Source organism: Monodon monoceros, unplaced genomic scaffold (genome assembly GCF_005190385.1).
Source record: "Monodon monoceros isolate NGI ecotype Baffin Bay Population unplaced genomic scaffold, NGI_Narwhal_1 Super_Scaffold_7, whole genome shotgun sequence".
NCBI classification, from domain to species: Eukaryota; Metazoa; Chordata; class Mammalia; order Artiodactyla; family Monodontidae; genus Monodon; species Monodon monoceros.
Window position 1 is genome coordinate 102,296,398 of NW_021703784.1, and position 24,265 is coordinate 102,320,662.

General features: G+C 61.3%; 4 protein-coding genes across 5 annotated transcripts; 1 reads left to right on the forward strand and 3 right to left on the reverse strand.

Annotated features, from left to right (window-relative positions):
• Positions 1 to 306: 306 nt before the first annotated feature.
• On the forward strand, positions 307 to 5,742 carry NDUFV1 (NADH:ubiquinone oxidoreductase core subunit V1). 2 transcript variants are annotated; one of them, XM_029209219.1, is made up of 10 exons: positions 307 to 459; positions 1,562 to 1,644; positions 1,718 to 1,888; positions 2,593 to 2,776; positions 3,616 to 3,805; positions 4,244 to 4,456; positions 4,600 to 4,766; positions 5,077 to 5,158; positions 5,339 to 5,484; positions 5,589 to 5,742. In XM_029209219.1, exons 1-10 carry the CDS (start codon positions 388 to 390, stop codon positions 5,673 to 5,675), a joined length of 1,395 nt encoding a protein of 464 aa, XP_029065052.1. In that variant the 5' UTR covers positions 307 to 387; the 3' UTR covers positions 5,676 to 5,742. The 2 variants fall into 2 exon arrangements, with proteins under 2 accessions (XP_029065052.1, XP_029065051.1); XM_029209218.1 differs by having other exon boundaries at positions 5,339 to 5,734.
• Positions 5,743 to 6,078: 336 nt separating this feature from the next.
• LOC114887821 (double C2-like domain-containing protein gamma) lies at positions 6,079 to 11,898 on the reverse strand. The gene is given in 13 exon segments (XM_029209719.1): positions 6,079 to 6,395; positions 6,473 to 6,569; positions 6,752 to 6,833; positions 6,941 to 7,095; positions 8,455 to 8,508; positions 8,598 to 8,733; positions 8,822 to 8,864; positions 8,867 to 8,924; positions 9,141 to 9,212; positions 9,287 to 9,352; positions 9,659 to 10,045; positions 10,143 to 10,230; positions 11,796 to 11,898. Coding segments are annotated over 11 exon segments (1,137 nt in total). The 5' UTR covers positions 9,902 to 10,045; positions 10,143 to 10,230; positions 11,796 to 11,898; the 3' UTR covers positions 6,079 to 6,264.
• Positions 11,899 to 11,986: 88 nt separating this feature from the next.
• On the reverse strand, positions 11,987 to 14,056 carry NUDT8 (nudix hydrolase 8). The gene is made up of 4 exons (XM_029209718.1): positions 13,821 to 14,056; positions 13,046 to 13,178; positions 12,395 to 12,472; positions 11,987 to 12,293 (listed from the first exon to the last, which is right to left on the reverse strand). Exons 1-4 carry the CDS (start codon positions 14,012 to 14,014, stop codon positions 12,066 to 12,068), a joined length of 633 nt encoding a protein of 210 aa, XP_029065551.1. The 5' UTR covers positions 14,015 to 14,056; the 3' UTR covers positions 11,987 to 12,065.
• A 1,398-nt stretch (positions 14,057 to 15,454) lies between these two features.
• On the reverse strand, positions 15,455 to 20,917 carry TBX10 (T-box 10). The gene is given in 9 exon segments (XM_029209420.1): positions 15,455 to 15,540; positions 15,543 to 15,740; positions 16,142 to 16,236; positions 16,451 to 16,518; positions 16,834 to 16,989; positions 18,018 to 18,189; positions 18,519 to 18,620; positions 18,702 to 19,006; positions 20,888 to 20,917. Coding segments are annotated over 9 exon segments (1,212 nt in total).
• Positions 20,918 to 24,265: the final 3,348 nt, after the last annotated feature.

The window sequence follows — 24,265 nt, forward strand, 5'->3', positions numbered from 1 at the left end:
CACCAGAACCAGCAGAAGGTGACATGCGAGGTTTGTTTACTTGGGGATTGAAAGGCTGAGGGTCCACGGGCTAATGTGATGGAGCAGCGCGGGCGAGCAAGAGAGTAAATGCCAATCCCGCGAAGGGAGAACGGAGGTCCGAAAGCCCGCGGGACTGCATCTCCCAGCAGCCTCAGCGCCAGACAGGGCACTTCCGGCCTCTCCGCCCTCCTACGAGGAGGCGGGGCCAAGGGCGGGGCGGGAGCGGCGCAGGGAAGTTTGGGCGCGCCGCCGGCGCCAGGGCGCGTGACGTTCTTCCTGTGCGCCGCCTAGCGTCCAGGTCGCGCCGGTTCCTCAGCCTCAGAGCCGTGAAGGTGACAGCTGGAGCTGACCGGCTTGGCGCCCGCGATGCTGGCGGCACGGCGGCTGCTCGGCGGGTCGCTCCCCGCACGGGTGTCTGTGCGATTCAGCGGCGATACGGTGAGGCGTGATCTGGCTCGGGCCAGGGGTGCTCGCGGGCCGGCTCTCGCTGCCGCGCCCGTGCGCGCTCCATCCCTTGGGTCTGTAGTGCCTTCTGGAGAACATTCTCATCTCCCCAGCCCTGCCGGAAGGTTGCCGATCCGGCTTCGGTGTAGAAGGGGAACGGGTCCAAACGGGAGGCTGACTCACCCCGCCCCCAGCCCTCCGGCCCCTTGGCTTCCCTTATTTAACAGCCGCGCGACTTAACGGAACATTTTGCAGGTGGCAAAGCGTCCTTATCTCATTCCTTTCCCGCCACAGCTTTGTAGGGCGTGAAGGGGCCACTGACCCATTTTACAGATGCAGACAATAGCTTTGGAGAGGGCCGTGCGCCTCCTCATTCTTCGTTCAGCGCTCGGATCCCCATATTGGCTTTTAAGGGGTTGGGTGACTGGAAGCCAGGTCCCCTTAGCCCTCAGCTGGGGTGCTCCTCACTGGGTCACGTGGAATTCCAGATCCTTATCTCCTCAACAGTTTTATCCCGAGCGGGTCTCCCTCCGTCATCTTGTGTCCCAGCCGCAGTGAGGCATTTCTTTTCCTTCCGAAAGTGCATTTTGTCGCCAGCAGAGTTTAGTAACACAAGGCTTTGGCCTAACCAAGTTTTGGTCCAGCAGCACAGCCAGACAAGTAAATGGACATAGCATCACACTGGGCTCGGGGGGGTAGTATGTGCTGTGCACAGTTCAGGTGTGGGCTTTGGCCACGGACACACATGAGCTTAGATTCCATCTGCTCCTTTGGGCTGTGTGCCTTTCAAAAACTCAGTTTGCTCTGAGCCTCAGTTTCCTCTTCTGTAAAATGGAGGAAATCGTTCCTGTCTCAAGGTTATGAGGATGAAATGGAGTCTTGGATATAGAAAACTTAGTTTCGTGCCTGCTAACAGGAAGTGCTTACTAAGTGGTGATGGCAGCTATGATGCTATGAAGGGTTCTGAGGCTTAGGCCCCTGCCCTCCTCCCAGCCCAGCTCTCTCTAATCAGGGGGACTCAAAACTCTGTACCTTCTGGCCTGGCCCCTCATGCCCTCAGAGCTCTGCTGGGCCTGCTGACCCTCTGTGTCCCCAGACAGCACCCAAGAAAACTTCATTTGGCTCGCTGAAGGATGAAGACCGGATCTTCACCAACCTGTATGGCCGCCATGACTGGAGGTGAGATGGTGCCCTTAGGCTGGTGGTTCCTGAGGCAGGGTCTCCCCCTTACTGCCTTCCCCACTCTGTCCAGGCTGAAAGGTGCCCAGAGTCGAGGTGACTGGTACAAGACAAAGGAGATTCTGCTGAAGGGGCCTGACTGGATCCTGGGTGAGGTCAAGACGTCGGGCTTGCGGGGCCGTGGAGGTGCTGGCTTCCCAACTGGCCTTAAATGGAGCTTCATGAATAAGCCCTCAGATGGCAGGTGTGTGTAGGCAGGCAGAAATGGGGTGGCAGGAGAGACCTTGGGGGTGGCTGTGTCTTACCTGGGCCTTTGGGCTGTTTCCTTGGAAACTAAGAGTGAATGAAATGGGAAAACATAACCAGAGCTCAGGTAGGTGGGATCCAGTTCTCTCTGGTCTTCCTCAGGGGAGACTGGGGGGGAAGCAGAATCGACACAAAACTTTGACTCAGTCAGACTTAACTGGTCAATGCCTAGCTCTGCCTTTTAGTCATATATCTTTGGGCAGTCTTCTGGCCTTTCCGAACCTCAGGTTTCTGTTCTGTAAGTGGATATTATATCGTGCAGGGATGAAAGAGAATGTTCGTACAGCTTTTGGCCTGCACTGTGGTTGGCACCTAGAAAGCAAAGGCTGAATGTCAGCTATTTTGCCTCCTTTTGGCTCCAGAGATACGGTGGAGGTTCACGGAATGCTCTTTGTGACCAAAAGCAGATTGGGGCTCTTGGGAAAGCAAAGATTTTTCCTGTGGTCATACCCACCCAAATACGGAATAGGCAGTGAGCTCCCTGTCATCGGTGGTGAGCAAGCAGAGCCCCTGGGAACATGTCAGGAGGACAAAGAGGGATTGGCTGTCAGAGGAGGCTTCCCTGGGTGGAGTGGGGTGGCATGTGGTTGAGGGCCCAACCCTGGTGGCCCTGTAGCCTGACTGACCTGCTGGCCCCCACAGGCCCAAGTATCTGGTGGTGAACGCGGACGAGGGGGAGCCGGGCACCTGCAAGGACCGGGAGATCATGCGCCATGATCCCCACAAGCTGGTGGAAGGCTGCCTAGTGGGGGGCCGGGCCATGGGTGCCCGTGCCGCCTACATCTACATCCGTGGGGAATTCTACAATGAGGCGTCCAATCTACAGGTGGGCAGAGGTGGGGCGTCAACAGAGGAGAAGGTGCTCAGTGTGCACTTACATGCCCCAATCCTAGGCAGAGTTGTTCTTAGATTTTAGCTGCTGATCTGTCTGGGGTCGCACTAGGAGAGTGGTGATCACTCCTGCATGCCTTGTGTCCTGAATGGGACGTGGCCCCCAATGCTTCTGTCTCTTTCTGTATGTTCCAGAGCTTCTGCTTGGGCTCCATGACTCTTTCCAGGGCTCCATGACTCCTGGGGCAGGGGTAGGCTGGAGAACTCCCATATGGGCATTTTTCCTGGAGGGTCAAGGGGTCATTTCAGTAATTCTCAGCTCAGTGATGCCTGTAGTAATTGGTCCAGGGCCAAAGCCTCACCTTTCTATTAGGCTGCTACACAACAGTGATGAAGGATGTGGGAGTAATAACCTGGCACATGGTAGCATTATGTGTAAGTGTTATTATTATTACATATTTAAAAATAAGCCTCCAGGGTCTTTTCTTCTACTCAGAAGCAGTACTCGTTCATTATGAAGATAGGAAACCACACACACACAAAAGGAAACTCTCCCACAGATCCACCACCTGGAGAAACTACTTGCTGAATTTTTCATTATTGTCTTAAAGTCTTTAAAAATACATATAGTTGGAGAATTTGTTAAATGTTATTACAGAAGTAGCACATGCATCGTAAAAATCCCCACCCCCTCCCAGAGCGTCCTCTGCTTGTGTCCAAAGGGAGCTTTTGCTCTGGACTTTGGTGATGGGCTCACTGGGCCAGTGCCCCTCCCTCCCACACACAGTGTTCCTGGGCCCTTGGGGACCGTGTCCTCACACCCCTGTCCCACAGGTAGCCATCCGAGAGGCCTACGAGGCTGGTCTGATTGGCAAGAATGCCTGCGGCTCCGGCTATGATTTCGACGTGTTTGTGGTGCGTGGGGCTGGGGCCTACATTTGCGGGGAGGAGACAGCGCTCATCGAGTCCATCGAGGGCAAGCAGGGCAAGCCCCGCCTAAAGCCTCCCTTCCCTGCAGACGTGGGTAAGACCTGGCACCTGGCCCGATCCTGGGCCTTGTCCTGTGTCCTGTGGAGTCCGGGATCTGGTTTCAGGTCCCCACTGGTCATTCTTAGGGAATTTCTGAGTCCCTTCTGCACTGGGTGCCTGACACAGAGAGCAGGGTGGGAACAACATAGAGGCTCCACCAGTGCCACCTGCAGTCCCTCATCCTGCCTCAGCTCCCATGTCAGATACCCAAGTCCTCTCCAACCTTCCGGGAACTCGGGGCAGGATGGTGAAAAGGCAGCGCAGCTCCTGCTGGAATCTGGGGTCCGGTGGGGGACGAGAATAACAAAGGGGTGAAAGCAGGACTCTCTGCCACCGGAGCAGGACCCTGGACATACCCCATTGCCAGGAAACCTGCCGCAACCTGTCCCCACCCACTGGAAGCCACCGATTTCTCATCCCATTTCCCCCACAGGAGTGTTCGGCTGCCCTACAACCGTGGCCAACGTGGAGACAGTGGCCGTGTCCCCTACCATCTGCCGTCGAGGGGGTGCGTGGTTTGCCAGCTTTGGCCGCGAACGCAACTCAGGCACCAAGCTGTTCAACATCTCTGGCCACGTCAACCACCCTTGCACCGTGGAGGAGGAGATGTCTATACCGCTGAAGGAACTGATTGAAAAGCATGCCGGTGAGGCCTGGGGCCAGCCATCAGGGTGGGAGAGCCTCAGGAGCTGAGGCTGGGGCTAGCAGAGGTCCTGGGCTCAGGGCTAGGCAGGTGTGCCGGCCCCAGCCCTGACCATCCATCCTTTTGGGGACTGACTGGGGCCCCAGGGGGTGTCACGGGTGGCTGGGACAACCTCCTTGCTGTGATTCCTGGCGGCTCGTCCACCCCACTGATCCCCAAGTCCGTGTGTGAGACGGTGCTGATGGACTTCGACGCGCTGGTGCAGGCGCAGACGGGCCTGGGCACGGCTGCCGTGATCGTCATGGACCGCTCGGTAAGGGTTGGCCCATGCTCCCCACCCAGTCCCTGCCTTATGCCAGCCTGGTTAGTAACCCTTCCGGGGCCTCTCGGAGAACTCCTGCCAGCTCTTGGGTCCTGGTTCGTATCACCTGAGATACAGTGAGGTGGGAGAGGTGGGGAGCAAGGCTTCTCGGGGGGACACGCCCGTGGAGCCTGGGCAGGGCGGGATGCCCACGGCAGGGGGAGGAGACAGCCAGAGTGCCGCTGGAATCAGGAGGGTGTGCCACCGGGGGGCGCTGAGGCTCAGGCCTTGGGTGCCTCCTCACTGTCCCTCGTCTCTCCAGACGGATATCGTGAAAGCCATCGCCCGCCTCACCGAGTTCTACAAGCACGAGAGTTGTGGCCAGTGTACCCCGTGCCGCGAGGGTAAGCGCGCTGGGCAGGCTGGGGCTTTCTGTGGCTCGTGCCAGGCCTGGGCCGGGCACTGGACCCTGAATAAACAGCTACTGCTTCCCAGCCGCTGTGGCTGCTCTGAGCCCCGCCCCCCTGTGGCCCGCACCCCGGCTTAGGGTGATCACCAGGCCCTCTCTTGCTGCCGCGGCCCAGGTGTGGACTGGATGAACAAGGTGATGGCCCGCTTTGTGAAGGGGGACGCCCGGCCGGCTGAGATCGACTCCCTGTGGGAGATCAGCAAGCAGATAGAGGGCCACACCATTTGTGCCCTGGGCGACGGAGCTGCCTGGCCCGTGCAGGTACTCGCTGCCCTGCTGCATGGTGCTGGGGGCGGTGCTGAGAGCCCGGGCGTTGGGGGATTTTCAGGCCCTGCTGCACCCAGCACCCTGACCCTCACCCCCAGGGCCTGATCCGACACTTCCGGCCGGAGCTCGAGGAGCGGATGCAGCGGTTCGCCCAGCAGCACCAGGCCAGGCAAGCCGCTTCCTGAGCCCGCCGTGCTGGGCCGGCGTCCATCTGCCTGGACGGCTGGACAATAAAGCAAGTGCTGCCCAATCGGTGCGTCTTCTCTGTGGCCTTGCTCTTCACTCTGCCTCTGCGGCCCATTATTCCTGGAGGCTTATTTCCCAGATGGAGGTGGAGGTTTGGGAGGGATAGGTCAGCACAAGGTCTTGTGAATTTACACTTGGCCTCCTGTGCGTCAGTCTGTCGTAGACCATCCTGAGCATTGACCCCTCAGTGCAAGAAGCGGGTGGGGAGGGGGAAACTGTGGCCTGGGGTGCAGACCTGGGCCTGGCCCAGTGAAGCCCTCTGGAGGATGGGAGCAAGGAGGACAGGGCCCAGTCTGCCCTGTGAGGCGATGGGCAGGGAAAGAACCGGCTGTTCGGTCTGGTTTGGAGGAGAGGTTTATTCTTCATGATTTGGCAGTGGGGTGAATTTGAAAGGGGGGAAGGAAGGAAGCAATTGACTAGGGGTGGACATGGTGGGTGAGGCAGCCCCAGGTCCTCGCAGCTCCATGGAGGCGGCCGCGGGTCAGTCTCGGGGACGGGCGGTGAGCAGGGCCAGGCCGGGTGCCCCTGCTACTCGCTGAGCTGGAGGCGCGTGCCGTCCAGCGGGTGCCACAGCTCCAGCTGGTGGTCAGTGCGGCCCAGCCATTTGCGCCAGTGCTGCTGGTGCTCCCCGCTGGCCTGGCTACTCAGCTGCACCCCACCTGGGTTGGGGGACAGGTCAGGAGCCGTGTGGGAGTCCATTGGGCCCACGCCCCAGCTCCCCGACATTCCCACTCACCAGTGAAGTCGTCAGCTGTGCCCAGGTCATAATCCCACACAGACACCAGCAGTGTCTTCTGCGCCAGCTCCTCCTGTGGGCCTGTGCAGAAGAATTCCTGCAGGGAAGGGGGCAGAAAGGCAGGAGGGAGGCAGCCTTGGGTCCTTCACAGCCTCAGAAACAGACTCAGACAGGTGAATGGCTCAGGGTAGCTGGGGCCTGTGCTCTCGGAAGCAGGATGTTGAGCCCCCTCCTCCCACCCCCAGCAGCCAGGACTGCCTCCCCCCAGCCCTGGCCTACCTCGTTGAACTCAGGGTTCAGGGTCTTCTTCTGAACACTGGTCTTACGTTTCGATTTCTTCCCTCCATTCGGATGCAGGTAACTGATGGGGAAGAACGGGGTCAGCTTAGGTGTGGCCCTGGAGAGCTGAGCCCCGAGCGGCTCAGAGGAACCCTCACTGTCCACCTGTCCACCCCTTTTCACACTCACAGGCGGACGAAGGGGTCCGAGTAGCCGTTGGCATCCATGGGGGCGAGGTGGGCACAGTGCAGCACACCCATCAGCAGGCTGCCCCGCTGAGAGCTGTAGCACAGCGACAGCAGGATGCGCCCACGCTCCTCCCCGGCTACCTCAGCCTCCACCTCCTCGGGCAGGGGGTAGGCTTGGGGTCAGCTCCCGTGTGGCCCGTAGCCCACCACCCACCAGTGCTGGCCTGGACGTGAGAATGCAAACTGGCTGCAGAGAAGTCAGGGGCCAGTGGTTTGATTTCATGATTCAATTTACAAAAACAGTCACTGGCTTAGTGCCCTGGAAGGAAACTTCCAGCTGAGCTCTATCCTCCAGGGCCTGAGAAGGGGATGCCAGGCCACGTGACTGGCCAGTTCGGGGCATCTTTGTCATGGAGGGGAAGGGAACTGATGTCCCTAAGGACCACAAACATGCTAGGAGCTTCCTAGGTGGCCTGCCATTAGGTACCCATCACCACCCTCCCGCAGGGTAAGCCTGGTGCCACAGAAGCAGCTCCAAGAGGCTGTTCTCTACCCAAGGACATACAGGTCTGTTCAGCTACAAAGCCCACCCTCCTCACACCCCGCAGCCCAAGCGGCCAGATTCTGAACATCCTTTGCCACACTTGGCCCCTGGTGCTTCCAAAGGACTTGAGAGGATGCCTTGGAGAGAATGTGCTTCTCCCACACTTAACGAAGGATTTGATTTGCCGAAAGCCCAGCCACCTTGCTGGCGTTCAGCTCTCAGTAACGGAGTGCTCCGTGAGCCAAGGGGCTGCTGTGTGGGGTCTGGGCCAGGAAGTGCTTGTGGCGGGTCCCTGCCCCACCCAGTAGGGCTCAGCAGCTTCGCCTTGACTGACAGTCGCAGCAACATGCGGCTCCACTACGGGGCGGGGCAGCAGCACCTGGCCCTCTGGCCCGGAGGAGCTGCGGAGGGCCCTGCCTCAGCCTTACGGGTGCCGGGGGCCTGCTGGGCTGCAGGGGTTCTGCCCAGGTCTTTGGTTTCCTATTGCAAATCCCCTGCGGTCACCATCACTGCCTTCTGCCAAGGCCCTGTGTCTATGACTACCAGCCCCAGAAGTGTGGTACCCACACTGCCTCGGGCAGACCTAGCAGCTGTGCAGCCCCACCATATCCATTCTCTCCCGGACCTTGACCTGCCCTCCCAGCTCAGGCCAGGGACAAATCCCATTGGCTTCAGCCTCTGCCTCAAGCTGGCCTGTGTCTCTGCCCCCTGAGGGCTTGTGCCAGTGCCCCACAGCTCCCCTGGGCTGCCCTGGCAGGGGAAGTCACCCTCTGCCCAGCCCCTGGGGCCTGGCTGTTCCCTGAGACTATGAGCACTCACAGGGCCAGTGAGCGAGATGGCCTCAGTTTCTCCAAGCCTGCCTGGGCCTGGACCCCTGTCCAGCCCACATCAATCCCTGCCTGACACACTTCAGCCTGGGCCAGCCCAGACCTGCCCCCCCAGTCCTCGCTGGAATCTGCCGTCCCACCCACCTCCTCATACAGAGACATGCCACGTGCTGTGTCCAGGCTCTTGGGCCTCTTGGTCTGGAAGAGCAGAGAGCCTGGTCCCCTTGGCTGCACACTGCCCAGGTCTCCCTCCCTGCATGCCCCACCCTGTGCACCAGCCCACTCACCAGCCTTCGCCTCTCCAGACACACATCGAAGCTCCTGGCTTGGTTGGGCACCAGCTTCCCCAGGGGCACCCGCAGCTCCCGCAGCGGAGGCGCCCGCCGCCGTTGCTGCAGCTGTGGGTCCTCCCAGACGCACAGCCTGGTGGCCACGCAGGTCAGACCTGGCCAGGCAAGCCCTCACCCCCCACCTCGGCCCTGCCCCCTTGTGGCCCAGGCCCTATCCTCACCACAGGGTGTTGCGCCGGGTGTCCTGGAGGGTGAAGCCATGAGTGCCTCCTCCCAGACAGGCCCCCTTGTGCCCCGAACCATGCGTGTCTGCAGCTGGCTGGCCTGGGGGCTGAGCAGGGAGGGTCAGAGCCTTGTCGGGCCCCAGGGCCCCAGCCTGGTCCCCCTCCCTCATATAGCCTCTAGTTGCACATCCCAGCAACGGGGGCTCCCTGTCTGAGGTCGAGGCCTTGGGGAAGAGGGGCATGGCAGGCCAGGTGGGTGCTCCAGGCTGGGTGTGCGGCCAAGGGACAGCAGTAGGGGCCTGTGTCTCACCCTCACCTTGCTGGCCCCAGGCAGCAGGTTGGCTTTGACATAGGTGTCCACGGAGCCCGAGGCCGGTGGCTTGAGGCCCTGGGAAGAGACAGTGGATGTGGGACAGGCCCGGGGCCCACACCTGGGACCCAGGGATGCCGCCCCGTCCTCACCTTGGCACGGTGAGCTGTGCAGTGCAGTGTGCTATTGTCTGTGTCAAAAAGAAGCGTGGGGCTTCCCTGGTGGCGCAGTGGTTGAGAGTCCACCTGCCGATGCAGGGGACACGGGTTCGTGCCCCGGTCCGGGAAGATCCCACATGCTGCGGAGCGGCTGGGCCCGTGAGCCATGGCCGCTGAGCCTGCGCGTCCGGAGCCTGTGCTCCGCAACGTGGCTAAGGGCAGGTGGCTGGCAGGTCAGCTTCTACATCAACCTCCGCCCCGGCGCAATGCCTCCTGCCCCGCCCCTCCCCAGGTCGGAAGCCTGGGGATGCCCCAGACCCCATCCTGGCTGGGCTGGGCCCAGAGGGTCCCCCTTGTCCCCTGCACCCACTCACTGCTGTTGTCTGAGTCTCCCTCTGGCTCTGGGTCCGGCTGGGACTGGGATGCAGAGTGGATGGTGGGGGTCACTGGAGGGTATAGGTCTCAGGTGTGCAGGGTGGGCTCAGCGAAGGGGTGGAAGTGCGGGAAGTAGTCGGAAATGAGGTGGATGGGCCGGATGGGGCCCAGGCTCACGTCAATAGCCACGTGTTCCTGCACGCTCACCCGCCCCCGGCCCGCCATGCCCGCCATGGGGGCCTGGACATGGAGGCGGCACTCAGAGGAGTCCCTGAGCACCGGAGATGAGGGCACCGCATCAGGCCAACCAGACAGGGCGAGGAGGCATCACTGAGGGTGTTGGCGGGGGGCGGGGGGGTCCTGGGCAGCAGCTGGGACCTGAGGACAGAGCGCAAGGTCAAGGTCGGCAGGGTGGGGGCCTCCAGCCGGGAGGGGGACCCCGTGGGCTGGCAGGTAGGCCGGCTGGGCTACTTACGGCTCTGAGAGCTCCTCCATCTGGTTTGGGTCGCTGCGGTGCTGGGTGTGCGCCTGACGGAGGTGACCCAGAGAGCCAGAGTGTGGCCCTGGGGACGGGGGAAGGGGTGGGACTCAGAACGCTTCTCTGGGGCCCAGGAGACCAGCAGCCCCCTGCCCTCCACCCCAAGGGCCCCTTCCCTAGTGCTGGGGCCCAGCCTCCCTCCTTCTCCCCCAACCCCTCCCCAATTCACACACAGCCGGAGAGTTATTTTTATTGCCATCACGTGGCCCTGCTCCCAGGTGAGGCTGGAGGGCCAAGGTGAGACAGAGGGGTTGGGGGACAGCGTGTGGGGAGGCGTGTGGGAAGGGGGAGGGGTGTGGAGGGCAGGCTGGGGGGAGGGGAGATGGGCGGGCGGGGAGGGCTCTGCAGAGATGGGGTGGGGGTGCCACCGCAACCTGGTCCCCTTGGAGCTCAAGCTTCTTAACACCTGAATCCGATCACTTCGGCACCTCCCTCCCCCTCTGCCAGCCTGGAATAAAATCCTACCCCATCACTGAGGCTGGTCCCCTTGGCCGCTCACTGGGGCCCCGAGTGCTGGGCCCCTCCCCCCATGTCCCCACGGCCCCTCTTGGTTTCCTAGAACACCCCAAGCTGTGTGCACATGCTGCTCCTTGTGCCCCGACTTTCCTCCCTTGCCCTTTGACCTGGCCTGCTCCCGCTTACCTATGGTCTCAAGGTCACTCTCTGCAGGGGAACGTGGCTGCCTTTACCTGCTCAACCTTCCCTGTCTGTCCCCAGGGGTCCTTTGGGGGCCACACCTTCGCTACTCTCGCTCTAAGAGGTTCACCCTGCTCCCCAGGCCGGTGCCCCAGACCCTGCCAGTCAATGAATTCCAGATCCAACGGCCACGAGACAGGTTCAGGGAAGGGCATGTGACCCGAAGCAGGCCAATCGAGTACAATTCTGGGATAGACTGGCCCAGAAAGAGAAGCTGTTTTCTGTTGATGGGATGCTGGTACCGTGCCATCCGAGAGCTGTTGCCCTCTCACCTCTCACCCCTGTGGACTAGAGAATGCTCCTGAGAGTGAGGCCAATGCAGTGGGAAGAAGAGTCCCTGAGCTCCTGGATCCAGCTATACCTGAAGCTGGTCTATCTCTGGAGTTTGTAATCACCATTCTTCCTTTGGCAAAGTGGGGTTTTCTATCACTTGTCCTGCCTAATACTGCCCAGTCCACCGTGTCAAGGTTAGACTGCCCACCCCTTCAACTGTCTCACAGAGATTTACATGATTGATACATAATTCCATTACATATCTGTGAGTAATTAATGTACAATCACATGATTATCTGTGTGACCTGGTCTCAGATCTCCCACAGACTGAGCACCCCCAGAGGGCAGAGTAGCATCTGGCCGGTGCACAGATGGGACCCCAGCATAGCACCTGGCACATGGTGGGAGCTTGGCATGGTAGAGGTTTGCAGTAGCAGGCAGGGCTCCTTTCTGGATGCCTACTGCCCAGCACATGGTCAGCCAGGCACAGAAGATGGAACAGGAGCTCGTACAGGGTAGTGGCTAGGAGTTTGGTCTCTGGAGTCAGAGAGGGCCTGGTTCAAATCCCAAACTGGGGTGACCTTGGGCAAGGTGTCTACCCTCCCTGAGCCTCAGTCTCACCAGCCAGGGAGAGCGTTGGCCCCATCTCACAGGGTTGTGGTGAGAGTGAAATGAGAAAAAAGACTCCAGGCACCTGGCACACAGTGAGTGGGCACAGCAAGTAACAGAGGCACCCTAGCCAGGAGGCCAGCTGTCCCATGGGGTCTGCCCAAGGTCAGGGCTCCAGTGCAGAAGGTGCAGTCGCCACGGAATTGGCAAAGGCTCTTTATTCAGTCCTGGAGTGGAGCTGGCGTGGCTGGGCAAAGGCAGGGGCTGCTCAGGGCCAGGCCATCAGCCCCTGGGCAGCTCAGGGCTGGCCAGGCAGGGATGGTAGACGCCAGGTGCCAGCAGCTGCAGGGTGAACTCAGTGATGATGGCCGTGAGCCCCCAGATCCGGTGTGGCCCGTGCAGGAAGACAGGCAGTGTGTAGCGGAAGTGGCCACCATGGCAGAAGTGGGTATAGCCCTGGTTCTGTTCCTGCAGCAGATGGGCCAGGGGCAGTGCAAACACTTCATCCACCTGTGGGCAGGAGGCAGCGAGAGGGTAGACAGAGCACTGGCCACTGCAGCCTCCGCCCATCCGGACGGCCCAGACTCCACCCCTAGCATCTCCCCACTCACCTCATCGGGGTTGGGCCTGAGGCTCTGGGGATCCAGTGGGCCCACGCCGGCCAGCACTGGCACCACAGTGGTCTTTTGCTGAGGCAGGAGGAGGGCAGGCAGTCAGGGGAGGCACGCCCTCGACAGGGCTTTGGGGCTGGGGCAGGGAGCCTGAGAGAAAGACTCCAGGGGCCTTTAGCAGTGCAGGCCAGGTCCACCCGGCCCTTGCCCTTGGACTCGCTCCAGCCACGCTGACTGACTCAGGCCCCCCAAACACACTGGACCCATTCAGGCCTCTGGGCCTTCGCTTTTCCTTATTTTTACTACCCTAAAATCTCCCAGTGGTCATTCAGTCCCTGCCTACCCTGCAAAGCCCTCCCCAACCTTTGTCCACGGAGCAGAGCAGAGCTGATTCACCCCGGAGCCACCTCCACCCCAGGACCTGAGCCTCAGTATCCCTCGTGAAAGGGGATAAAATACCCCTGGCCCCTTCCTGACGGGCTGTGTGAGGATGGAACACAACTGCCAGGCAGGTGTCCCCACCGTACTCCGTGACTGCCACAGTCCATGACCACCCTCCTTGTCCCTGGGGTCCCTGCTCCTAGCCCAGGGCAAGCAGAGGGGCTGAATGGGGCAAGGGCCGGTGGTGGTTTCAGGGCCTGGCGGGCTTACCTGGTCGTGCACGGGCCTCAGGACTCCCCACACGTGCTCCTCAGGCACAACCAGGCCCACCTCCTCGCGGGTCTCCCTCAGGGCCGTGTGCACCACGTCGCGGTCAGCGGGGTCACACTTGCCACCTGGGAAACTGAACAGGCACAGGGAGCCTGGTTCTCGGGCTGCTGGGGCCGTGGAGGGGTGGGGGTGGAGGCTGTGGCAGTGACCCACCTAAATAACGTCTCCGCCCCTAGTTTGCAGAGAGGGCTAGGCAAGCCACACGACCGCTCCAGGCCCAGTTTACTTCCCTGAACAACGGGAGTAAGGGAGAGAGGCCCTGGGGCTCAGACAGGCAAACTCTGTTTATGGTGGCCCCAGAGGCGCTGACATTGACTCTAGGGTGTCCCCAATTCCCGCCGGGGGCGGGGCCAGGGCGGGAAGCCAGGTAACCCCGCCCCGCGCGCTTCCTCGGCTCGGGGACACGAATCTCCCAGTAGTCGCTGGAAGGGGGCGGAGTCCTGCCTTTCTGGAGGGGGGACACAGATCTGAACGAGGTGTCGAGCGATCCGCGCGGCGCCCGGGCAGGACCACCTGTGGCGCCAGATTCGGGGCGGAGGGACGTGGGTTGCTGACTCCCGCCATAGCCCTCTGCCTGACGGGCTCTCAGACCCAGACCCATTCTACAGAGGCGGAAACCGAGGCTCGGAAAGGCTAAGTGCCTTGCCCACGACCCTGTGGTCTCCGGGTTCAGCGGCCTCTTCCTAGAAGGGAGAGGAGTTTCCGGCCGGTGTACCTGACGTCACCCTTGTGCCTCCCGGGCAGGCGGCTGGACCGCAGCGTGTAGAGCAGCGCCGGGACCCCACGCAACGAGCACAGCGGCACGAGAACCGCGGCCGCCGCAGGTCGCGCGCGGAGCCGGGCCGTGGCCCCCGCCAGCAACCGCCGGCAGCGCCGCTCGCCCTCCGCCGACAGGCAGTCGGGCAGCATGTCCGGCCCAGCGCGGCCGGGAAACCGAGATCACCGGGCAGAGCGCACACTCCAGGGTGTCTCGGGAATCTGGGGGGCGGGCCGTGGGAGGAGTCTGCCCGCAGGGTGGGGCTCCGTAGCGGCAGCGGCCTTGCCCACGGGGCGGGGCCCGATTAAGGGGCGGGCCCAGGCCGGGAAGGGGCCTCTCCGCGAATTGTGGGGCGTGGCCAAGGGGCGTCACCAGATAGCCTGGACTTCCGGTAGAGGGGCGGGCCTGGGGCGGGGCGGAGCTGGCGTGGATGGTCTGCGGAGTGTCCCCTTACGAACGCCTAGAGCAGGTGGCGTCGCGCCTGGCCCGGCGACCGGGCACGGCCGCGCTGACCGCGGGGTTCGCGAGTCGGGGTGTCTGGCTGTTAAGGCCCCGCTGGGACCCGCGTTTCTCCGCGCCCGCGGCGGTCCGGGACCTCAGAGGAAGTGCTCCAGGATGTTCGGGGTCGGCGTTTAGGGAGTCTACGGGGCAGAGACGCCTGGGGCCGCGGGAGGAGTGCCCGGCCCTCCCCACCCTCCGGGCCCTCTCTCCTGGTTCCACTGGGTGGCACGCGCCGCGCCCTCTCGCTCCAAGGGTCCCACTCCAGTCCCCGGCCTTCTCCCTGCTTTTCCCGCCGCCGCCGGTAGCTCGTCTCTCCTCCCAACCCCCGTCCTCCGCAATTTCTACTCTTATAGGTGTTGGTTTAAATGTCACTTTCTCTAGAAGCTCTCCTACCTGGAGTGTTGATCGGATTCTCAAACTCCTCCCGCCACCCTCACCTTGATCCCTGTGGTCACTGCCTGTGGTGTTGTGCACCCCTCGGCCAGACTCTGGCCCCTCGAGGACCACACACCCCAGCCACGCACTTAGCACCTAAACGTGGAATGGCAGGTGTCCCATGTTTTGCTTCGACCTTGAACGGGTGCTTCCCTGAGCTGCAATTTCAGTCCTCATCTGGGCACACGAGGCAGAGGGCAGGAACGCAGCCTCCTTCACAGCCCTGCCACTCAGCATGTGTCGCCACCTTTACCATCACTCTGTGCTCCCAGGGATGCCAGCAGCACTGGGCAGAGCTTTGCGATGTCTGCAGCCCAGACTCTGGGGTGTGGGCATTCCTGAGGCCCTCCGCCTTGGCCTCCAAGGACAGAAGTGCAGCTGATCACCCATTCCAAACAGTTTAATGTTGCAGGGAAGAGAGAGGTAAAGCAGGGTTTGGAGGAGTCACTTCCAAGGCAGAAGGGGCAGGTTGGGAGGTAGGGGCTCTGGTTCCAAGCCTGACACCATCCCAGCTTTGCTGGAACTCTGGGCAGGTAGCTTTCCTCTCTGGCTTCCACCTGCCCTGCTTTCCTTGTGAGGGGAGGATGTCTCTGCAGAGGTGAGGCTGAAGAGGGGGGCCTCCAGGGTAAGAGGACTCTGTCCACAGGACCCTACCATCACTGTGGGTCCTGGCCAGACCCCAGGCGCACTGCAGTGTGGGAGAGGAGCCCCAGCCCAGCTGGGAAGGGGAGGCCCCCCGACCCCTGTCAGCCTGGATATTGGGTAGGGGGTATGGTGTCGGTCGGGCCCTTGGGATTCGGGGGGGGCTTGAGGCTCCAGGGTACAGGCCCTGGTAGGTGAGGGGCCGGTAGGTGGCTGAGGCCAGCAGAGCCTTGGGAGCCAGCAGCTGATGGTGGAGCCTGGCAGGGGTCCTGGAGGTGAAGGCTGGAGCTTTGTTGGGGTCTGAGGGAGGAAATGGTGTGAGTGGGCCCCAGACCTCCCCTCACACCTTCAGCCTTCCCGTCCTGTTCCCTGCCCCTCCCACCCCAAGTTGCCCGCCACTTAGCCTTTGTGCTTGCTCTTCCCTCTGCCTGGAATTTCTCCCCCACCTTCTCCCTCTGTCCAAACCCTTCCCAGTCCTCCAAGGCCCAGCTCAGGAACCACCTCCTCCAGGAAGTCCCCCCGACGCCCCTGCCCCTGCTCTCAGCACCTCGTCCCGGCACCGTTCTCTCTGCCTCCCCCTCTCTGTACACACAGATGACCAGGGAGCTTGCTGAGCATGCGGAAGCCCCTTCCTGGGGGCCCCGTGGCCCCGTCCACTACGCAGGCTCTGGTCCCACTGTGTCTGTGGGCTGGGGCCTGACCTTTCTCCTGCTCTGTGGAGCCCTTTGGCAGGCAGGGGCGGAGGCTGCTGCGACTCTGGGTCCGGACGCTGAGCAGGGGCCGTGGAGATATAGGCCTGAAGGTGGGGCAAGCAGGAATGAGGCAGGGGGTCAAGATGGAGAACCCAGGCCAAGGGTCATGGTCAGAGTCAGACAGTGGGACCCCGGGACAAGCCAGTGGGCGTGACCCTGAAGGAAGGGTCAGAGGCCTTAGGAGATGCCTGGGGATAGGGATGGGGTGAGGGGGTGGATTAGGGCAGCTGGGCGGAGCTGTCAGGGGCCAGACGGTACCAGGAGTCCGGGTCACTCTCCCTAAAGCCCTTGGCAAAAGGGTTGCTGGTGAGTTTCAGCTGGGTGCTCTGCAGAGGAGAAAGGGTAGTTATGGGCCAGCCCTGAGCTGGAGAAAGGCTGTGGGCCCCGGGCTCAGCCACCCTCTCCTCCCTGGACCACCCCGTCCCCAATCTGGAGGCCCTGGGACCTGGGCCCCTCAGCCCAGGAGCCACAGAGCCAGTGGGCATGAAGGCAGGGGAAGGACTGTGGGTAGATGCCCACTGAGTCCGGGAAGGAGAGAAGGGCAGGGGACTGTGTGCCTGTGGGGCCTAAGAGCCTGGCGCCTCAGTTTCCCCCCTGTGAGGTGGGCTGGCAGCTGCCTCACGAGCTGTGGCCTGACCCACCCGGTGGTTCTGATATGCCGTCACAGCCGTGAACTGGGTCTCCGTGAAGATGAAGGACTTGAAGTTCTCCTGCGTGTAGCGCTCACTGTCTTTGCGTGGGTCCACGAAGACCACGTGGAAGCGCGGCTGGTAGCGGTGCACGGGGCTGAGAATGATCTGCGGGGGGGTGCGGAAGGGATGGGGCAGCCGCAAACCCTCTCTGGGGCCGAAGCCCTTCTTCCAGGGCCCGCTGCCCCCATCTGATAGCGGCGGTGCCGGGTCTGAACTTGAGAGTCTGCAGTTCTGTATCAAAGGCCCCTTTGTTGGAGGTTCCAGGCTGCTTGGTGTCTCTCACTCCCACACCCCAGCTGTCTCGGAACTATCCGGGATCTGACCACCTTCCCCACCCCACTGGCTCCACCCCACCGGGCCACCGTCATCTTTCTCCTGGATTTCCACAGCTGCTTCCTGGCTGCACTCCCTTCACACAGCAGCCCCAGTGAGTCAGCTCAGAGCCCTCGTGAGCTACACAGAGTAAAGACCAGAATCCTCTCCACAGCCAAATGTCCCTGCAGAGCAGTGCTGGATGCCCCTAGGATCCCTTCCCCTCCCACTGCCCCTCTGAGCTCCACCCCAGCCAAACGGGAGTCTCCTCACAGCTTCCTCAACTCCCCAGCATTCTCCAGCCTCAGGGCCTTTGCACTTGCTGTTCCCTCTGCCTGCAAAGGCTCCCCCTTCTGTACGCACAGGCTCCCTCCTCCACTTCCATCAGACCCCTCTTCAAATAGCGCCTCAGCTGCTTCCTGAGCCCCCTGAACTCAACGGCCCCCTCCGTCTCAGCCCCGCTCCCTGTTTCCTTTCTCTCCCGGCATTTATCACCCTTCTGCCGTCTGGATTCCTTTCTCTCCTGGCATTTATCACCCTTCTGCCGTCTGGATTCTTTGCTTACCATCTGCCTGGCACCCCAGGAGGTGAGCCCCCGTGAGGGCAGGGATCTTTGTCTGTTTGACACAGTGTCAGTGGTGCCGGGTTCCTGCACCTACGTGGGCCTGGCCCACCCGCCTGGCAGTCTCTGCTGTCCGACCCCCGGCCAGGTGAACTCGGGCACCAAAGGCCCAGCCAGCCCTGGCTCGGGCTTCGTCACAATCAGGCCCCAGCGTCCCCTGCCCTGGCCCAACCCCTCCCCGCTGTGGCCCGGGCCTCACGTGGCCGTTGTCGCCCAGCAGGTTGTTGGTCAACACGAGCTTGTTGAAGGACACAATCTGGCGCATGCACTGTGCGCCCTTGGCCGGCGAGTCGGGGTGGAAGTGCACGCGGCCAGGCGTGGTCGGGTCCGCCTTGCCCGCCACCAGCCAGGCCGAGCTATGGAAGGCATACCTGGGGACAGAGCGAGGTGGCGAGGGCACCCCAACTGCAGCCCACGGCACCTCATCTGCTGCCCCCACCCAGAGCCAAGACTGACGGGGCATCTCTGCTACTGCCCATGCACTGGCCCCGTCGGCACATGAAGAACCGGAGGCTCCAGAGTGCTGTCTGCCCTGGGCTAGCCCACCCTACCTGCCCAGGTGCGCCCACTGCTGCCCAGGATGGGCCCCCCCCCCAGCACTGCTCCGACTGGCCCCTGCCTCCCTCAGGGTGCTGGTGGGGGTCTACTTCCCCGACCAAGTGCCTGAGGTCTGAGCTGTGACCCCCAGCCAGGCCCGGACCTGTATCTCTTGTCATCCAAAGGCATGAAGTCCATGAGCAGGGCGTAGTCAGCCAGCATGTCCATGCCCAGGATCTTCACCTGGAAGGTGGGGAACATCCTCCTGCAGGAGGGGGTGCTCAGCAGTTCGACTGTGGTTCCGGCCTGCCCCCCACTCCCGCCACCGCCCTGCCTCCCCCGCCACTGCTCATAGCTGCCCGCCTTGGTGACAATCATCTCTGTGCCCAGCTGGTTGGATTCCTCCCACGGAGCCTTCATCTCTAGCTGAACCGTCACACCAGACACACGTGGGTTCTTGGGGCCCTGCTCTGTGGGCTCAGCCATGGCTTGGGCCCCTGTGGAGCTGGTGGAAGGGCCTGATGGTAACAGGGAGTCCAGCTGGGGCTCCCAGCTGGAGCTCGTCATGGGCAAAGGGTAGGTCTCCGAGGGGGCAAATACCCCGAGGCCGGCAGAGAGGAAGGTTGGAGAGGGAGGATGGAGTGTGGGCCCCTGTTCACCTCACCCACCCCCACTCCACCCAGCCAGCCTTCATCTTTCAGGCTGCACCTAGATGCCTCTTCTTCCAGGAAGCTCCCCCTGACTGCCAGGCCTGTTTTCCCACAGGATCCCCAACTCGGCATCACTTCATGAGGTAAATGCTCACTTAAAGCTCCTGGAGACCAGAGACAGGACCTGTCAGGCTCCCCAGGGAATCTTTGAGCCATCAAGAGGCCGAGTGGCCTTGAGCAAATTGTTTCACCTCCCGGAGCCTCAGTTTCCACATCTGTCACAAACGGTTCTTAATATCTGCCTTATAGGGCTGATGTGAGGATTTGTGAGGACACGCACGAGCCTGGCACACAGTAGGCCCTTCATAAAGGACATCTGTTATGGATGACGTGACACGTGGGGTCATGGGGGTGGGGGGTCTTTCTCAGCTCTGGGAAGACCTGGCTGCCTCATGCTGCTTAAGGAATACTGAGCTGAAGGAGATCCCCGAATTACCACGAACAACTCTTACCCATCTCTGACCCCCCAAACTGGCCCAAATCCTGCCTCCAGAAGCTGGTTCTAGCATCTTTCTGCTCTGGCCTCCTCACGTTTTTCTAAGGAGCCCACCTTTTGATATGCAGCCCTGGCACAAGTCTTGGCCAAAAACTCAAAAGCTTTGCCACAGCTCCACCCTTCTGATTAAAAAAAAAAACCTAACTATCAATACAACGAGATACGACTTTACACCCACAGGGATGGCTATTACCAAAGTCCAAAACAATCACAAAAACAAGAAATGAAACATTACACGCGTTGGCGGGGATGTGGAGAAATTGGAACTCTTGTGCGTTGCTGGTGGAATCTCAAATGGTGTAAACCCTGTGGAAAACTGCTGACAGTCCTTCAAATTATTAAAGGTAGAATTACCGTATGATCCGGCAGTTTCACTCCTAGGTATAAACCCAAAAGAATCCAGAGCAGGGACCCGAACAGATGTGTGTACATCGGTGTTCATAGCAGCATTGTTCACAATAGCTAAAATGTGGAAGAAACCCTGGTGTCCGTCGATGGATGAGTGGATAAGCAGAATGTGTCTATACAGACAATGGAATATTATTCAGCCTTTAAAAGGAAGGAAATCGTGCCACAGGCTACAACGTGGATGAGCCTTGAGGATGCTATGCTAAGTGAAACAAGTCAGTCACAAAAATACTGTGTGATTCCGCTCATGAGAGGTGCCTAAAGGAGTCAAATTCATAGACGGAAAGTAGGAAGGTGGTTGCTAGGGACAGGGGGAGGGGAAGGGGAGTTAATGTTTAATGGGGACAGAGTTTCAGTTTTGCAAGATGCAAAAAGTTCTGGAGATGGATGGTGGTGATGGTTGCACAGCAGTATGAATGTACTTAATGCCACTGAACACTTAAAGATGGTTAAAATGATAATCTTTATGTTTTGTATATTTTAACACAATTACAATTTTAAAACTAGGAAAAGTATCCTGAAAAACAAACTGTTAGTTTCTAGCAGCCCCATAAGGGGCTGAGGACCTGGTAAAACCATGAGATCCTCTGGGCAGAGGTGGAATTTTGGTGTTGGATGGATGGATGCATAGATGGATAGATAGATGGGTAGACGGAGGTTCCTGGGATGGTATAGCGTGTGATGTGCTGGCCAGAGTCAGTGCACAGTAGGTGCCTCGTGAGAGTGTGGGGCTCCGGGCCCATGGCCCCAACCTTAGCAGCCCTGAGGGCCACGTGTGAGAAGTGGCACCTCACTAAAGCCCCTGGGAGTTCTGTAGTCTGGAGGTGGGTGGGTCTCACTGAGAGGGGCATGAAGGGTGGATGGGCTAATGCCCCCCACCACCTAGACCAGGCCGTCACATGGGCAGCTGCCCATCACCCAGCCGTCCTGCTGGAGCATGTGCGTCATCCCGGTAACCGATGCCAGCCCCCAGGGTCCATGGTGATGTATCCCAAGTCGGGGAGGCTCATGGCTTTGCTGGTCCTGGGGGCTTCACAGGCCGGTTACTGGCTTCCAAGTCTTCTACAAGCCTACACCCTGCCCATCCCAGTCAATGTGCCACCCCTGAGCACCCTCAATAACTCTGGGCAGGACCCTGTCCTCTGCCCAGCTCCTCTAAAAGCCAGCACCTCTTCGGGTCAGGAGTTGACAGCTTCCCACCGGCATGAAGTCAGGTTTGGAGGGGAAGTTAGAGGTTCCTTGTCCAGCCCCCCCGAACCTTGATCCTCAAGGGGTGAGGCCCAGAGAGGGGCAGAGCTAGGCCCATGCTCACCAACGTCTGATAAGGCTTTCACCTCCCAGAAATGGCTGTGTCTCCCTGCCTGTCAGCACCCCTATATTTGCACTTGGGTGGATGTGAGCCCATCGACCCCGCCCTGGGGGATCTGAGGCCTCAGCCTGGGGTGCCCCTGCCCCATGCTCTTGCCCAGGCCCTGGGTCCAGTGGCGTTTCCTTGGTCCCCACGCCCAGTCCCTGCCCCCCACCCCACTCACCCCAGAGCCTGAGCCCACCCATGGGGCTCCCTTGGCCGCCTGCCCCTTACCTGCCATGGGGACAGCCCGGACTTCCGGCTCCTGGAGAAGGGCGGCTCAGCTGGGGTCCCTGCGTGTCCCGCCTCTGGTCAGTGCCTCCCGGTCTCCTGGTCCATTCGGCAGCACGGCTCAGCTCTTGGGCCCTCACTCAGTCCCCAGTCTCCTGGCAGGACTGGCCTTCCCTCCTCGATCGCCCAGGTCTTGGCTCTCCACCCAAGCCGGGCACCTGGTCTCTGTAGGCAGGACCCTGGCTCTGGGGTGTGCAGAGCCCCTTCTCCAAGCCACCCTCGTACTGGACTGTGCAAGGCCCCCGGCTGGGCTGGTGCAGCTCCAGGCGCGATGCCGTGGGGGAGGAGGGCAGGTGGGAAGGCTCTGACGTGGCAAAGTCTCCTCTCCCTCTCCCGGTCCCCCCTCCTGGCTTCCTCCCTTCCCCAGCTAGGAGCCCCCCAGCCATTCCTGATCAATGGGCCAGACACAGGGTAGGGGCCCATCTCGAGGACAGGCTGGGTGATCTGCAGGGGCCCACGCCTGGTTGACTGGAGGGGCCGGGGCTGACAGGGCCTCAGGGAGGTCAGGGGGCTGCGGTGGTGGCAGGAGCATGGAGGGCTGAATGGCAGAGGCGAAGCTCTCTCCCCAGGACCCAGACACCTGACCTGGGGCTGCTGGTGTGGAATCCCCAGGGAGCTTGAGCAGGAAAGGCTAGCGGGCAGCAGCCACAAGTACCAGCAGAGGCAGAGCCCCAGGACTCGATGGCAGGAAGCCAGGTCCTCCTGACCGCTCGGCCCGATGAGCTATGCAACGCTGGCAGGACCCTGACATCTCTTTGCCTCAGTTTCCCCAACTGAACTAAGTGCATAATCGCCTCTGCCTGGGATGGGCTGGCCCAGCCTGGGGGGCGTAAACTGTCCCCATCCTGGTTGATGGTGCCTACACAGTCCCCACAGGGGGGGACGCTGGCCCAGGTCAGAGGCCTCTGGGGCATGTCCTGACCAGACACCTTCCCCAGGCGGCCCCTGCCTGTCTGGGGCTGGGCATTCAGGGAACACACAGATCTCCAGTCAGGAAGGCAGAGGATGGGGGTTCCCCGAAGCTGGTGTCTGCCATGTGGTGCAAGGAGGGTCATCGGACTAGAGCCCGGTTAGCCCACTCCAGGAGGGAGCATCGCAGGCTAGCCCCCAGGCCGGAGCACTAGGTGAGAGCACACCAAACTGGGCATGCTCGACTGGGGTCCCCAAAGGCAGCTGGACCCCCGCACCTCCTCCAGAGTCTGGCACTGGGAACAAGGGGTTGGCAGAAGCCATATCTAACAAGGGGCAGAGAGGGGCTGCTCCTCTCAAGTGTGACACCCTGACCCCTCCCAGAGCCACATGTCGCATGTCGGGGGCAGACCTCTCCTCCCTTCAGCTCAGGGAGGCCTGCTGCTTCCACCCGCTGCGCCCCCGGTCCCTGCCTGCCAGGCTGGGAGGAATCCCTCGGGGAGAGCGTGGGCCGACCCCTGGCATAGACCTACTGCCAGCTTTGGGAGGAAGGCTGCACCTGCACTGGGGTCTGCTGCTGGGCAAGATGGGGGAGAGTTCTCTGCGCCTGTGATGGAGGGTCCCAGCAGCCCCCAGGTGCCACCCTGTCCCAAGATGCACAGTGGGGCAGGTGAGAAATAGGCAGGTGGTGGAGGGGTTTGGGGGATCTGCACCAGTCCTAGTGGCTCCCCCTCAGCCCGGACTCCCAGGGGTCCGGGGTTCTGCTGGCTCCTGATGTGTGTGTGTGCTTGCACACGCCTTTGGTCCGTGTGCTGGGACACCCCCCCATACACACACATGCTCATGCATATGTGGGCACACTCACGTGTCAGCCCAAATGCATAAACGAACTCAAGACCTGGTGACCTGCCACCACTCCTGTGCACATGTGCACAAGCTCCTCTTACACACACACACACAAACACATACACACCATGCACACAGGCACGCTTCCCTTTACAGCCTCCTCCCTGGCCAGTCTGCCCTTCCTGCCAGGGGTGCCTGCTGGCCCCCTGCCCCCTCATCCATCTTGCCTGCCAGCCTGTCCCTGGTGCCCCCATATCCTTCCCACCTTCTCATCTCGCTGCTCAATAGCAGAGGTCAGCGTGGCAGCTGTGCCCGCGGGGAGATGGCTGAGCCAGGCGGTGGGGGTGTAGAGGGGCCAGAGAGTGATGCCTGGAGAGGACGGAGCTCTGGACTCCACCAGCCCCACTGTCAGGCAGGAGCGATGCTCTCAACACGGGGGCGGGGTGGGGTGTGGGCCCCGGGGGTGGAGCATGGAAAGTGTGAGGCTGTGTCCAGGCGTCATCCCACCCCATCCAGTTCAGCCCTGCTGTGGACACCGTGCAGAGAATGCCTGGGGCAGGACTGAGGGGACCCCAGATGCAGACCCTGTGCCCGCTCCCTCCCCGACACTGACTTCTGTCCTGGGTGGTGCAGGAGACTTCCGCCTGCCCTACCTGCCCTACCTGCACCTCCTCCCTGCATCCCTGTGCCTGGACGGCTGTCCTGGGTGGGGAGAGCCTTGTAGAGCTGCACCCCTTCCCCAGCCTTGATGCCCCCTGAAACCCCATGAGCCCTGAGCTCATTACACACCTGGAAATGCACATCTGGGCTGTGCCACCAGCCACATATGGATCCCCCTGGAAGAATGCCCAAGGTACTGAGGCTCTCAGAAACACATGTGTGTGCAGACACCCCCCCCCCAC